This window comes from Dama dama, chromosome 6 (genome assembly GCF_033118175.1).
Source record: "Dama dama isolate Ldn47 chromosome 6, ASM3311817v1, whole genome shotgun sequence".
NCBI classification, from domain to species: Eukaryota; Metazoa; Chordata; class Mammalia; order Artiodactyla; family Cervidae; genus Dama; species Dama dama.
Window position 1 is genome coordinate 1,987,597 of NC_083686.1, and position 15,373 is coordinate 2,002,969.

General features: G+C 46.6%; 1 protein-coding gene across 1 annotated transcript in view; it reads left to right on the forward strand.

The window, feature by feature from the left end:
- Positions 1 to 7,475: 7,475 nt before the first annotated feature.
- Positions 7,476 to 15,373, forward strand: part of GRK4 (G protein-coupled receptor kinase 4) — a 41,778-nt gene continuing 33,880 nt past the window's right edge. The window contains exons 1-2 of the mRNA XM_061145137.1: positions 7,476 to 7,553; positions 13,153 to 13,265. Of these exons, the coding sequence (XP_061001120.1) occupies positions 7,502 to 7,553; positions 13,153 to 13,265 (165 nt within the window). The 5' untranslated portion in view covers positions 7,476 to 7,501. The remainder of the gene's footprint in view (positions 7,554 to 13,152; positions 13,266 to 15,373) is intronic.

Here is a 15,373-nt window from a genome sequence, read left to right on the forward strand (position 1 = left end):
ACTGCTGGGCTGGAGGAAGCACAAGCTGGAATCAAGATTGCCAGGAGAAATATCAATAACTTCAGATATGGAGATGACACCACCCTTATGACAAAAAGTGAAGAGGAACTAAAAAGCCTCTTGATGAAAGTGAAAGAGGAGAGTGAAAAAGCTGCCTTAAAGCTCAACATTCAGAAAACGAAGGTCATGGCATCCGGTCCCATCACTTCATGGCAAATAGATGGGGAAACTGGAAACAATGGCTGATTTTATTTTGGGGGGCTCTAAAATCACTGCAGATGGTGAATGCAGCCATGAAATGCTTACTCCTTGGAAGGAAAGTTATGACCAACCTAAACAGCATATTAAAAAGCAGAGACATTACTTTGTCAACAAAGGTCCATCTAGTCAAGGCTATGGTTTTTCCAGTAGTCATGTATGGATGTGAGAATTGGACTGTAAAGGAAACTGAGCGCCTAAGAATTGATTCTTTTGAACTGTGGTGTTGGAGAAGACCCTTGAGAGTCCTTTGGACTGCAAGGAGATCAACCAGTCTATCCTAAAGGAGATCAGTCCTGGGTGTTCATTGGAAGGACTGATGCTGAAGCTGAAACTCCAGTACTTTGGCCACCTGACACGAAGAACTGACTCATTGGAAAAGACCCTGATGCTGGGAAAGATTGAGGGCAGGAAGAGAAGGGGACTACAAAGGATGAGAAGGTAGGATGGCATCACCGACTCAATGGACATGGGTTTGGGTAAACTCCAGGAGTTGGTGATGGACAGGGAGGCCTGGCGTGCTGTGGTTCATGGGGTGGCAAAAGAGTCGGACACGACTGAGTGACTGAACTGAACTGAACTGAAGTGTGAGAAATATAAAGATTGTTCCCGTTCTTTGGAGCTCACAGGCTGGTGAAGGGGTAGGCGTGACAATAATTGACATGTAGGACAATGTGACAAGGAGGATGTGGCCAGAGCTGCTTAAACAGGTGAAGGGACCCACTCTGCCTGGGAACACAGAGAAGATTTCACAGAGGAGGAGACCATGGCGAGCTGAGCCTAGAAGGATAACAGGAGTTTCCCAGACGAACAGAGAGGAAGGAGCCCTGCAGCCAGAGAAGAGCAGGACATGGTGCAAAGGGCGGAAGAAGCCGGTCGTGCTCGGGGAGCCGTGTGGCGTCCACACAGGTGGTACAGAGGAGAGTCCCGGAGAGCAGAGGCTAGAAACCACCAACTGCGGAGGGGCTTCACGGCCAGCTTTGTGTTCAGTAAGATCACGTTGGCGTAGCCTGAGAGAGACAGACTGAAGGCAAAGGAAGTCAGGGTGAGGCTCTTGCCCAGTTCACCTGAGAAATGCTGAGTCTGGACAAAAGGGACGACAGGGCAAGGAGAGGAGGGGGCAGACACTAGAGGATTTGGGGGCAGAAGTAACAGGACCTGGTGGCAGGCAAGACGTGGGATGTCAGTGAGAGAGCAGGGCCTCGGAAACCTCCTGGGTCTCTGATAATAACCAGATCTCCCCCACAGAATGCCGTTTTCCATGGGACTTCCTTGTGGTCCAGTGGCTAAGACTCCATGCTCTTGACGCAGGGGCCTGGGGTTGGATCTCTGGTCAGGGAACTAGATCCTACATGCTGCAACTAAGACCCGGCGTAGCCAAATAAATTAAAAAAATTTTTTAAATTTCTGTTCCTTAAAAAAAAAATTCCTGTTTCTAACTGTGATATCATCTGCAAACCTTCAGCCCAAATTTCGTTTCCAAAGCAGACACCACCAATAAACAAATAATTTCTGACTTACAGGATATTGGATCTTAAGCTCATAAGTGACGGACATACAAAACAACAGAGATGGGAACAAATCAGCTGAATTAAAATATTTAAATCACAAAATATTTCAGTCCATTAACCATCAAAAACTACAAAGTGTCCGACGTAATAGTTCAGGTTGATTGAGTGAAGCCGCGATGAAAGGGGAGAATATTCTTGGGGAACTTCTTACGCAAAGCAAACACCATCAAGTCCTTTAAATAGTTTCTGGGTCTCCGTGTGCCTGCCAGACTGACCCATCAAGTCCACGACAGGACTTGATGAAAGCGTCTGCTCCCAGTAAGTCTCCTCTCCCCTGACACTGAATAGGAGCTCAGTGCCTTATAATATTTACTTTAAACTGCAAAACAGAAAGACCAGCCTGGCAGAGGAGTATCACAGAGTTAAGCTGAAACTCATATGGTGATAGCCTCCAGTTTAATTAACGTTCTATTACTCATATTGCTATTGCTTTTTAAAAATAGTTTCCTGTTAGGTATCTTATACTAAAAACAATGCAGACCATATTCACATTAATGTGAAATTCCCACTAATTTCTGACAAGGGAAAATACACACATTTTTCTGGCATGAAACTTTGATTATTGGCTGCGGTCATCAGAACCTAAGATGCACTTCATGTAACTCCATGTCATTTTCATTCACTGGGACCTAGTAGCAGATCTGCTGTTTGGAAGGCAAGACCTGGGTGTAGGGCTCCATGGTCTGGGACCACAGTCAGTGCTTCCAGTAGGCAGGGTAGCTGCCTTGGCTCCAAACAGTTGTCATGAAGACACAGCATGAGACGAGATCAGTTCCCCTGTTTAACAAGGCCTCCTCCCGAACCTCATCCTCACTGAGCTGATGAATGGTCCACGATGTTTGGGGAAATTTCCTCGGGTGACAATAAGTTCACTGTTTTGTGTGATTCTTCTGAAACGGGTGTGTGCGCACTCAGTCACTCAGTCGTGTCTGACTCTGTAACACCATGGACTGCACCCCGCCGGCTCCTCTCCCCATGGAATTCTCCAGGCAAGAAGACTGGAGTGGGTTGCCATTTTTGTGTCCAGGGGATCTTCCGGAACCAGGGATCTAACCCGAGTCTCCGCATTCAGAGGCAGATTCTTTATCACTGAACCACCTGGGAGGCCCTCTGGAGCTGGTACCGAGGGAGAAAGTGAGTTTTCCCTTGGGATTTCCCTGGTGTCCTGTGACCAAGACTCCAAACTCCCAACGCAGGGGGCCTAGGTTTCAGGAAACCGGATCCCACTTGCCACGACTGAGAGTTCACCTCTCGAAACGGAAGACCCCACATGCCGTAACTAAGACCTCATGCAGCCAAATAAGTAAATTTTTTCAAAAAGGCAGGTTTTGCCTTGTTGGAAAATGTCCTGGTTTTCTGTTCTGTTTCAGCGTCATCTTCCACACTCAGGCTGGGTGGCCGTCAGGGTTCTCCAACGTGTGTGTCCTCCAGCCTGCCGCTGTGGACGCAGTGCTTGCTCCCTACCCCCACCCCAAACTCACCTACTGACGCTCTGGGGCCCACTGGGAAGGGATTTGGAGGCAGGGCACTTGCGGGGTAACTGTGTTTGGATGAGGTTGTAAGGGGGGCTTTTGATGATTAACACCCTTATAAACAGAGAGCGTGTACCGAGGAAAGGCCGTGTGAGGACGGAATGAGGATAGCCGTATATAAACCAGGTACCAGATCTGCTGGCACCTTCATCTCGGAATCCCAACCCTCAGAGCCCTGAGCAATGGGTGCTTGTTGTCTGAGTCACGCAGCCCAGGGTGACCTGTCGCAGCAGCCTCAGGGTATGGATCTGCAGATCGATTGTCCACCTGCCCACTTGGCATCGCTGCTCCTACACCTCAGTGCACAAAAAGAAGTCAGAACCAGAATCTTAATTCTCCTGCCCCATTTTTTTCTTTCAGCCTCTCAGTTGAAGCTCAGGCCCCAAATCCTAGAATTGCCTTGATCCTTATACACCATCATCAGTCACTGGACAATTACTTTCATATCTCTCTTCAAAATACAAAATACAATACTCTGACCTCTCGCCACCTCCACCTGGAAGACTGCAGTTGCTGCTGCTTCGGCTCACTTCTGCCTTTCTGACCCTGCGGTCTGTTCTCAACACACCAGCCAGCGTGATTCTGTTAAAGTTCATGTTGAGTGTGTCGGCCTCTTCCACCTTCTTTGTGACTTCACAGTCAGTAAAAGTAGGAACATTGGAATTACCAGCACAGCCAAAAATAAGTAATTTTTTTTAAAGAAATGAAGAATGCCTTTGTGGGCTCATTTGTAGACTGAACAGGGCTGAGGAAAGACAGGTTCAGGATGTGATAGTAGAAACTTCTGAAACTGAAAAGGAGAAAAAAAAGACTGAATAGAAATCAGAACACCCAGGAACTATGAGACAGCTACAAAATTGTAACATGCACATAAGGGAAGACCAGAGGGGAAGAAACAGAAGTGGAAGAGATATTTGAAAATGACTGAAAATTTCCCCCAAACTATTGTTAGACATCAAGCCACAAATCCAGGAAGCTCAGAAAACACCAAATAGGATAAATGTCCCCCAAAACTACACCTAGGCAAGTCACATTCAAAGATATGGAAATCACACCAAACAAAAATAAGGATGGTAACTATGAAGAAACAAAAAACCCCAAAGGTATGGAATTCAAAGGTAAAGACAAAACCAGAAAGAAGCCAGAGAGAAGAACACCTTACTTCTAGAGGATGAAAGATAGGAATTGCATCTGACTTCTGAGAAACTACACAGAATTTCTTATGAAAATATCCCTCAAAAATGAAGAAGAAATACTTTCCAGTTCAGTTCAGTCGCTCAGTCATGTCCGAGTCTTTGCGACCCCATTGACTGCAGCACACCAGGCTTCCCTGTCTGTCACCAACTCCTGGTTCAGTTCAGTTCTGTCGCTCAGTCGTATCCGACTCTGAACCCCATGAACCACAGCATGCCAGGCCTCCCTGTCCATCACCAACTCCCGGAGTCCACCCAAACCCATGTGCATCGAGTCGGTGATGCCATCCAACCATCTCATCCTCTGTCATCCCCTTCTTCTCCTGCCCTCAATCTTTGCAGTTTTTTTTTTAATAAGGTAATTTTACTGCCTGTGAAGTGGCATAGTGTTATTTGAGAGTGGACTTGGATTAGTCATAAATATATATTATTAACTCTAAGACAACCACTAAAAACAATTTAAAGAGAAGTATAATTTATATACTAGGAAAGATGAGAAAATTGTTTCATAATATGATCAATTATAACTGTGAAAGGCAGAAAAAGAATGGAAGACAACAATGAGAACAAAGAACAAGGGCAAGAAATAGAAAAGAGTAATACTGTAGATGGTAATCCAACTATGTTAGTGATCACTTTTCATGTGAGTGGTCTAAGTGTACTGATTCTGAGGTGGTCAGAGTGTATGAAAAAACAAGACCCAACTCTATGTTGTCTACAGAAAACCCATCTTAAATATAGAGATGCATATAGGTGAAAAACAGAGATGGAGAAAGACACTTGTCAAAAGACAGTGGTGCACAGCGGCTTCCCACTCGCTGTTTCACACACGATAGTGCACATAAGTCAATGCTAGTCTCTCAGTTTGTCTCCTCTCCTTCCCGCACTGTGCCCACGAGTTCATTCTCTAAATCTTTGCCTCTGTTCCTCCCTGCAAATGGGTTCATCAGTGTCATTTTTCTAGATTCCGTATACATGTGTTAATGTGAAGAGCCTATCGTTGGAAAAGACCCTGATGCTGGGAAAGGCAGGGCAAGAAAAGAAGTGGGTGGCAGAGGGTGAGATAGTTGGGTGGCATCACTGACTCAGTGGGCATGAGTCTGAGCAAACTCTAGGAGATAGTGAAGGACAGGGAAGCCTGGCGTGCTGTAGTCCATGGGGTTGCAAAGAGAGTCAGACATGACTGAGTAACTGAATAACAGTGTATTGCTTTCTTTTCTGACTCACTTCACTCTATGACAGGTGTTAGGCTCATCTGCATTGCTACAGATGACCCAATTGCGCTCCTTTTCTTGGCTGAGTAATACTCGATTGCATGTATGTAGCACATCATCTTTATCCACTCCTCTGTCAGGGTGCCGATCTCAGCGCTCTGACATCCTGGAGGGGTGGAGTTGGGGGTGGAAGGGAGGTTCATGAGGGTGGGGATGTATGTATGCAACGTGGCTGGTTCATGATGTACAGCAGAAATTGACAACATTGTAAAGCAATTATATTCCAATAAAAAATATTTTAAAAAACCATTATCAGCCTACCTTCCTCGTCGTTGTCGTCGTTCAGTCGCTCAGTCGTGTCTGACTCTTTGTGACCCTGTGGACTACAGCTCGCCAGGCCCCTACCCATAGGTAACTATTACTCTGATTTATATACCTATAAATTAGTTTCAGCTGTTTTTGAAATTTATATCAGTGGAATTGTACTGTCTGAATTCTCTTGTGTCCAACTTCCTTTGGCTTCCCTGATAGCTCAGTTGGTAAAGAATCCGCCTGCAATGCAGGAGACCCCGGTTTGATTCCTGGGTCAGGAAGATCCACTGGAGAAGGGATAGGCTACCCTCTCCAGTGTTCTTGGGCTTCCCCTGTGGCTCAGCTGGTAAAGAATCTGCCTGCAGTGTGGGAGACCTGGGTTCAGTCCCTGAGTTGGGAGGATCCCCTGGAGAAGGGAAAGGTTACCCGCTCCAGTATTCTTCCTGGAGAATTCCATGGACTCTATAGCCCATGGGGTTGCAAAGAGTCGGACACGACTAAGCAACTTACACTCAGTCTCCTTTACTCAGGATTGTTTTTGAAATCCATTCATGCTGTCGGTGGTCAGAGTGTGTTCACTCTTCTTGCTCTGTACTCAGTTGTACTCAAATAGCACAGTTTTTACCCCTGCCCGAAGAAGACAATGGGAGTGCCTGTGTCCGTTCACACAGCTTAAACTTCAGAGGAAGGAAGGTTATCAAGAATAAAGATGAAAGGGACTTCCCTGGTTGTCTAGTGATTAAGAATCTCCCTTCCAATGCAGGGCACGGGGGTTTGATCCCTGCTTGGGGAACTACCATCCCAGATGCTTTGGGGCAACTAAGCCCCTGTCCCTCAACTACTGAGCCTGCTCCCTGCAGCCTGGGCACCGCACCTGGAGAGAAGCCTGTAGGTCGCAGCTAGGACCTGGCACAGCCAAATAATAAATAAACGAAAACATCTTTCTAAACTATTATCTAATTGCTCTTCCTACCATTCTTGTCTTGCTAGGGACAGTCCTAGGCCTTTTGGAGGCTTGCATCCTCGCCTCCGAGGTCTCTGCCCACACATGACCCAGAGGGGCCTCTCCTGGTCCCATCTCAGCCCAATGAGCACCCTCCACCTTTGCATGACCTGGTTTTGTTTCACAGCATTTTTCACTGTGTGTGTGTGTGCGCACGCACTCCGTCACTTCAGTCGCATCTGACTCTGCAGTCCCATGGACTGTAGCACACCAGGCAGTTCTGTCCATGGGATTCTCCAGGCAAGAATACTGGAGTGGGTTGCCATGCCCTCCTCCCGGGGGTCTTCCCGACCCAGGGAACAAGTGAGTGGAAGTAAGAAGCTGTTAGAAACTCGTAGTTCTGAATGTTATAGGAGTACTTTTTTATTTTTTAGGAGGGATTAGCAAAAAAAGTGGTCGTAGCAGGAAATGGAGGGAGATGCTGAGACTGCCGCCCGTCAGCCAGTGCAGCGAGCTTCGCCAGTCCCTCGGTGAGTGTGGGGACGCGCCCGCCGCGCTGGAGGCCACGGCCAGCGTGTGCGGTTTCCCTTTGTTGGGTGTTATTTTTTTCTTGAGTCTCTTGTTTGCTTCAAATCCTCTATAATAGATTCTCCTTATACCATCAGGATTCTTCACAGGAAAAAACCCCATAGGTTTTCTAATGTGCATTATAAACATTATAAAGTGTATGGCGATTGACTTTTTCATTGAAAAGATCTTGGGAATTCCCTGGTAGTCCAGTAGGTAGGACTCCACCCTTTCACTGCTGTGGGCCCGGGTTTAATCCCTGGTCAGGGAACTAAGATCCCACAAGCTGTGTGGCACGACCAAATAAATAAATAAAAATAAATAAAATTAAGAATATTCTTTAACATGTAATATAGGCCCATTGTTCTAGATAGAACTGAAGAGAAACGTAGCAATCATCCCCTCTAGAAGGGAACGCTGGTAACCGTTTCTTTCTCTTTCCAGACGGATCTCTATATGTGTGGACAGGAATTACTGATGGGAACTTCAGGAAAGGAGTGGTCAGATAAACAATAAGATACGTCAGTGTCACGGGCCACTCCACAGCTGTTAAGAGTGAGGGTTAGCTACAGGTCCTGACGTGAGCGTAAGAAGTCGTGTGTAGAGCGAGTCACATGTAGAGCCATGCATAACGGCAGTCATCACTGTGTTTGTTTACAGATGTGATTTCCAGTTCAAAGGATATGCATTCAAAATGTTGATATTCCCAAGTTGCCTTCTGCAAATCTGTATCACCTTACCCTTGCCTGTGACTTTGCTAACACTGATGGTTATCACCGTTTTTCATCTTTTTGTTGTTGTTCAGTTGCTTATTCATATCCAACTCTTTGTGACCCCATGGACTGCAACACGCCAGGTTCCCTGGCCTTCACTGTCTTCCGAAGTTTGCTTAGATGCATGTCAAGTTGTAATTTGAAAAATGGTCTCATTTTAATTATGGATGGAGTTGAGCACTTTTCTTAGGTTTTTTCAATTTTCTTTTCTTTTAATTCATTTGTAAAAGTTCTTTGTATCTGAAATGAGTTATCCTTTTATATTCAATGTGAATACATTTTCTATTTCTGCTCTTGCCTTTTGACTTGCAGTATTTTTTCAATATGGACATTTTAATTTTTTATGTAGACAACTATATCAATATTTTTCTTCTTAGCCTCTGAACTTTTTGTTGTATTTAGGGAAGACACCTATACTCCAAGATAATTTTTTTTTCCCAAGATAATTTTTTAAAAATCTGTTTTTTCTTTAGTACCATTATAGTTCCTTTTTAAGAAAGCTTAAATATTTTAACTATCAAAATTAACTTCAGATAGCATAAAGTCAGAGTATTTTTCCCCTAAAAAAACCTATCCAACCTTGTTAATTAACCTCATTACATTTTTTTCTCATTATGTTTTAAAAATAACAATTTTTTGGAGATATAACTAGCATGCCCTACAATTCACCTATTTAAAGTGTATAATTCAGTGGTTTTTAATATAGTCACAGAATTGTGCAACCATTACCACAGTCAGTTTTTTTAGTTTCACAACATTTTCATTACCTGGAAAGAGACCCCGTACCCACTGATAGCTACTCCCAATTCCCTCCCCCTACTTCCAGCCAAAGGCAGCCACTCATCCACTTCTGTGTCTGTGCATTTGCCGATCCTGGACATTTCATGTAGATGGATTTCATACAGACGGGAACCGTATACTGTGTGGTCTCCTGTGACTGGCTTCTTTTCACTTAACCTCATCTTGCCAGAGTTCCTGCACTGTGTAGCATGGATCAGTACTTACCTCCTTTTTGTTGTCAAATACTCTTCCACTGTACATATTATTCTTTATCCATTCATCATTTCATAGATACTAAGTTGTTTTCCATTTTTTGTCTGTTATGAATAATACGGCTATAGTTCAGTTTAGTTGCTCAGTCGTGTCCGACTCTTCTTGACCCCATGGACTGCAGCACGCCAGGCTTCCCTGTCCATCACCAACTCCCGGAGATTACTCAAACTCATGTCCACTGAGGTGGTGATGCCATCCAACCATCTCATCCTCTGTCGTCCCCTTCTCCTGCCCTCAATCTTTCCCAGCATCAGGGTCTTTTCAAATGAGTTACTTCTTCACATCAGGTGGCCAGAGTTACTCATGTACAAGTCTTTTTTGATTGTGGTAAAGTAAACATAACAGAAGTGACCATTTTAACCGTTTTAAGTGTAAAGTTCAGTGATGTTAGTTTGGAGATTGTACATGTGTCTGAGAAGGACCTCTGTCTGCCCTGTGCTGTCTACACGATGCAGATCTTGCTGCAGCTCAGGGCTGGCTGCTCTGAGCCCACAATTTCCTCAGCGTCCCCCAGCGCGGGCCTTGTGCCCACCCTGTCGTTGCCTCCTCGGCACTGAGGGACGAAGACCTGAAACCAGTTGCCTCCTGAGACGCGTTTGTCGGGAGAAACTGGCCCGTTCCTCCCATGCCTGCCGCCTCCCGCAGGTTACCACTGCTCTTCTACTGGCTGGTCCCCTGGCCCCAGCTCGCTGCCCCTATCCCCGCCCACGGCCCGGGTCCTTCCAGATGGCCCTCAGGCATGTCCCATAGGTCTCTGCTGTCTTCAAAATGCCCAACTTGTAAGCATAACTGTGAAGGTCAAAAGCGATGGGACACAGAGAGGACTTGCAGGTGCCCTGGCACACAGCGAGAGGAGGAAATTATCTCCGCTTCTTCCAGGACAGAAGGAGACTCCTCGGTGTGGCATCTAGGCCTTTTGAGGCTCTAATCTTTTCTTTTCTTTTCCTCCTTGAAGCTTCATTTGCGTCTACATTGGCCTCCCTGCGTGTCCTCTTTGAGCCGCTCTGAACTGCTTGTGGGGTCTGCCTTCTGTGTATCTTGGTCCATAGATTGTTCTAACAAATTAAAATCTGGTACAATAGTATAGCATTATAGGTAATGTGTATTCCATATGATCTAGAAACTGTTAAGTGCGGCTGGAGCCAGAAAGAAGAAAATGTTCTGAGCTGAACATCACACTCTGCTGAGACGCCTTCCAAATACTTTGATAGAGCTATTGATTTTTCTAGTTTATTTATTTGTTTTTTGCTCTTTCTAGATTGTACCCACTAGTTATCCTTTTTGGTTTCCATTTTGTCCTCTTTGATTTCTTCTTATTCTGTTATTACAGCTCCTCAAGTAATTTTTACTGCTTACTGTGTCCCTCTGGATCTTTACATTTTGTGGTTAATTTTTTATTCTTTCTCAGAGGTATTGTTTCTCCTTAACTGCTGGGAAGTCCTCTGAGATGTCTCTACCTCTGGATCAACCTTCTTTTGTCATGTTTAACATTTATTGGAGCCTTTAATCTTCAGCCTGGGAAAATTTAATGTATATTTAATTATAAAACTTAATGTATGCTTAATTATAAAATTTAATGTATGTCTAATTTAAGAGAGGGGCTTCCTGTGTGGTCATGTAGTTTGGCTTTTCTGGGCACCCCTCACTTGCATGGGGTTCTGGAAGGTGGGTGGGTCAGTGAGGTTCTGTCCGCACGGAGCCTGTGTTCCGGGGGCCACAGACAGCGTTGCTCCACTTTGCCAGCGGAGCATGTAGTTCCTCCAGCCGGGCTCTGCCTCCTCGGGGTCTCAGCATCCCTCTTGGCAGAGACCCACATTCTGCAAAGTGGCTCCAGCCTGAAGAAGTCTCAGGACTGTAGCTGTGTTCAGGCCGTGGCGGGGCTCCAGGATCCAGCCCTGGGCCGGCTTCCTTGTCTCTGGGGATTCACCTCGTGGCCCCTGTAACAGTCCTGTGCTGTTGGCTTTCTCTCCTCCCGGTGCGTCTGACTCTTCACAATCCTATGGACTGTGGCCCACCAGGCTTCTCTGTCCTTGGCATTTCACAAGTGAGAATACTGGAGTGGGTTGCTATTTCCTCCTCCAGGGCATCTTCCTGACCGAGGGATCAAACCCGTGTCTCTTGCATTGCAGGTGGATTCTTTACCACTGAGCCACCTGGGAAGCCCATGCAATCCTCAGATCTCTTAACTCCCGAGGACACCTGTATTCTTTTTTCCATGTCAGGCTTCATCCTTTCTGTTGTGGTTTTGTCTTTGGTCCTTTCAGCAGGAGCCTGGGTGAGAAGGCTGGCATACCTGTGCTCCATATGCGACCCTGCTAGAAACCCGGAAGATCTGTGAACCTCCGAGTGTGGGGGCAAAGAGTTTACAGCTCTCAGCTTTGGACTTCCCTGGCTGTCCAGTGGTTAAGACTCCATGCTTCCAGTGCGGGGGGCGAGGGCTGGAAGCCTGGTCCCCCAGTCAAAGAAGTTCCACCTGCTTTGAGGTGCAGCCACAAACAAAAAACAAACCAAAACACCTCTCAACTTTTAAAAACATACCCCTTTAACCATCTTATGTCCTATGTTTTTTAAACATAGTTAGTGAGTATCCCTAAATAAAATGTAGCCCAATTGGATAAAGTGGGTGGCAGAATTTTTGCCAAACTGCTGCTGACATTTGTTGAAACAAGCAGTTGTGCAATGGCAAACACGGTTTGATACCCTTGGCTGAGTTCCCCACGTGCAGACTCGGCGGTCTAAACAGGGTTTCGCTCCTACTTATACTTGGCATTAATAAACCTTTTAGTTGAGGTATTTGTCAGGGCCTGCTGTTTTCATGAATTTCACTTAATTCTTCACCTTTATAGCTGGTTTAGGAATGTGAAAAGAAAGTAAAAGTGTTAGTTGCTCAGTTGTGTCTGACTTTTTGGGACCCTATGGACTGTAGCCTGCCAGGTTCCTCTGTCTATGGGATTCTCTAGGCAAGAATACTGGAGTGGGTTGTCATACCCTTCTCCGGGGGATCTTCCTGACCCGGAGACTGAGCCCAGATCTCCTGAACTGCAGGCACGTTCTTTACCGTCTGAGCCATAGGAGTATCTGGACATAATTACGCTCAAGTTCAGAGCCACTGCCAAAGGAGCAGCTGACTTTCTTGCTGAAGTTTAGATAAACCTATTTTGAGCATACGATTTTGCCTTATAGCCCTTGTGACAAATTTTGCCAAATTTTAGTGCCTTGTTCTCAAGATAATATCAGTATTTGGGGTAAGGTAAGGTATACAATATATTATCCCACCCAAGTGGAAAAAAAAAAACAGTTGAAAAGTCATTAAAATACATATTTGTTAACTTGGGAAAGAATAGAAATGTATCAAAACAAGTTTTCAAAAATCTAACGTAGTACGTTCCTGTGGTGTATTTCACGCGCATGTAATTTGTGCCTAACACACGAAGTGGGTGGTGTAGTGGAAGGACCCACCCAGCGCTTCGCTGCCCCTCGGTTCCCCGGGAAGCCCCCCTTCCCTTTGTGTGGGGAGCGGGAGCTCCCAGTGCGTCTCCACACACCTTTCTCTCTTCATGCGTTCTTCCAGCGGCCTTTGGCACTTTAAATATCCATGATAACCCAGTGTGAATGAGTAAACAGAGCTGTGGTTTCAACAGTGATACTGCGGATACTGTTTCTGACGTGTCTCGTATCAGGTAAAAGTAGTGAGGTTCAGAAAAACATGTGCGTTTGCTGTCTTCTCTCCACCCAGAGAAGGATTACAGCAGCCTCTGTGACAAGCAGCCAATCGGAAGACTTCTCTTCAGGCAGTTCTGTGACACGAAAGAAGATCTGAAGAAGCGGATTGAGTTCCTGGATGCAGTGGTGAGTGGTTATCACAGCGTTGAACCACCCGAGCCTGTGCTTTTGAGAACTGGAAACTAACTTGAGAGCCCGCTAAGTGATTAGACCTTGCGCCGAGGTGCGAGTGCATAACCTCGTCCTGGTGTCATGCTGTGTCGGTTTAAAGCGGGTAAAGGAGTAGTTCATGCAGATTACTTCTCAAGCGTTGGAGAATCAAAGGTGTTTACGACGTAGCTTTGAAACGCGCCGCTTTCCCTTCTAAGGAGGCTGAAGAGCTGCTGAAGGCAGCGCTTGTAGAGCCGCCGCCTCCAGTCGCCCCGAGTGCTTGGAGACGCCTCCGCCCACAGCACAGGGCGGAGAAGAAAGCAGGTGTGGGATGCAGGGTCACAGCGAATGGAACTGACTGTCCGTCTAAGCCTGCCTGACGTTTCTGTGTCTCCAGCTCGATGTCTACCCTGATCTCCTTCTAGGGGAAGAGATGTGTTTCTGAAACCACAGAGGTAGCACTGGCAGGACTAGAAGCTTCAAAACTATAAAATTCAGATGCAGCTTAACGGAAAATCGGTAGAGTTTAATAGAAAAGCTCTCCAACCATTAGGTAGTTGTGCCCCGATTATGATACTTCCCTCTCGGCTTTGGCCTGTCCTAGTCACATCAGCAAATATGTATCGACACCATACTGTATGCAAAGTACTAGCCTATATCATGGGGATTTTATTCATTTTTTCCCCTTAGCTTTTTAAAATTATGTAGCTGTGTGTGTTCTTTCAGAAAACCTTACGGGGCCCTTGCCTGTTTTGTTGCTTGCTCCTCCTCCGGGAGCTCCCCGGCCGCTCCTTACTGGTGCCTGGACTGGGCTGAGAGATGGCTGGGAGGGAGGCAGTCAGAGCTTCCTTTTTCAGGCTTCTCAGGTTACGCTCGCTCGTGGTAAGGAACCTGCCTGCCAGTGCAGGAGACGTAAGAGACATGGGTTCAATCCCTGAGTCGAGAAGGTCCCCTGGAGCAGGGCGTGGCAGCCCGCTCCAGTGTTCTTACCTGGGAGACCCCACGGGCAGGGGACGCCAGCGGTTTATGGTCCCATAGGGTGGTGCAGAGTCAGACACAACTGAAGTGACTGAGCATGCATGCCTCCTTTTTAAAACTTTCTATTTCCTATTGGACTGTAGTTGATGTACAATGCTGTGTTAGTTTTAGGTGTACAGCTGAATCTTCTGATAAATCATGAGCCCTTTAGTTGGTAGGTGCCTGGCTTGCTGGCCGAGGCGGCAGGATTAGTTTTTCGACGGTAGCCTCGTGGGTGCATGAGCCACACCTGCGTATGCCACCAGGCCTCACTGCAGCTCCGACTCCCCTTGTGGTGGGTGATGCCACGTTCTTTGAGCTCCTTGAGTGGGCAGGTGGCGTCTTATCCTCTTCCTTCCCCTGGCCTCGGACATGGTGGTTCGCTCTGTTCCCCGCACATTGTGTGCTGAATGAATTACACCATCTGTATCAGTCAGGGGCCGAGAAAAGATGTGGAAGCGGTAACAGATATGCTGAGAGATTTATTGCATTTATCCACGATGCTGTGATCTGGCTGGAGGTGGGAAACCCAGCAGGAAGGACAGGACAGGCCTCCCCAGCAGTGGGGGAAGCTGCTCTCCTCAGGCAGAACTTCTCGAGGAAGCCTCAGCTCTGCTTGAAAGGCCTTTGCACTTGTCGAACGAGGAACTCTGGTCACGTCTACAAATACCCAGCAACACTGGGTTAGTGTTTGAGTAACTGGAGATTGTTGCCAGTCTGATTGGCACGTCAGAGGCCATCACAGAATCACAACACTTTGTTTCCCATCGATTGTCCACCGTATCGTATCCAGAACTCCTGGAACTTGAGTTGAGCACTCTGTGAGTAAGCAGTGTGCCGGTCAGTGTGCTGGTGAGTGTCATGCCTTTGAACGGAGACGGTGGAGTCAGCTCTGGGAGGGCAGCTGGCCTAGGTCCCGGGACCTGTGCCGGCCTGAGCAGAGGAGGGAGGGGGCTGGACGCTGACACGCAGCCCTTCATCCTGGAGTCTTCTCCGTGTGTTCAGTAGAGCAGCCTCCTTGGGTCTTCGTTCCCCACCTCTCTCAACTCCATCTGCCTTTCAGCTTC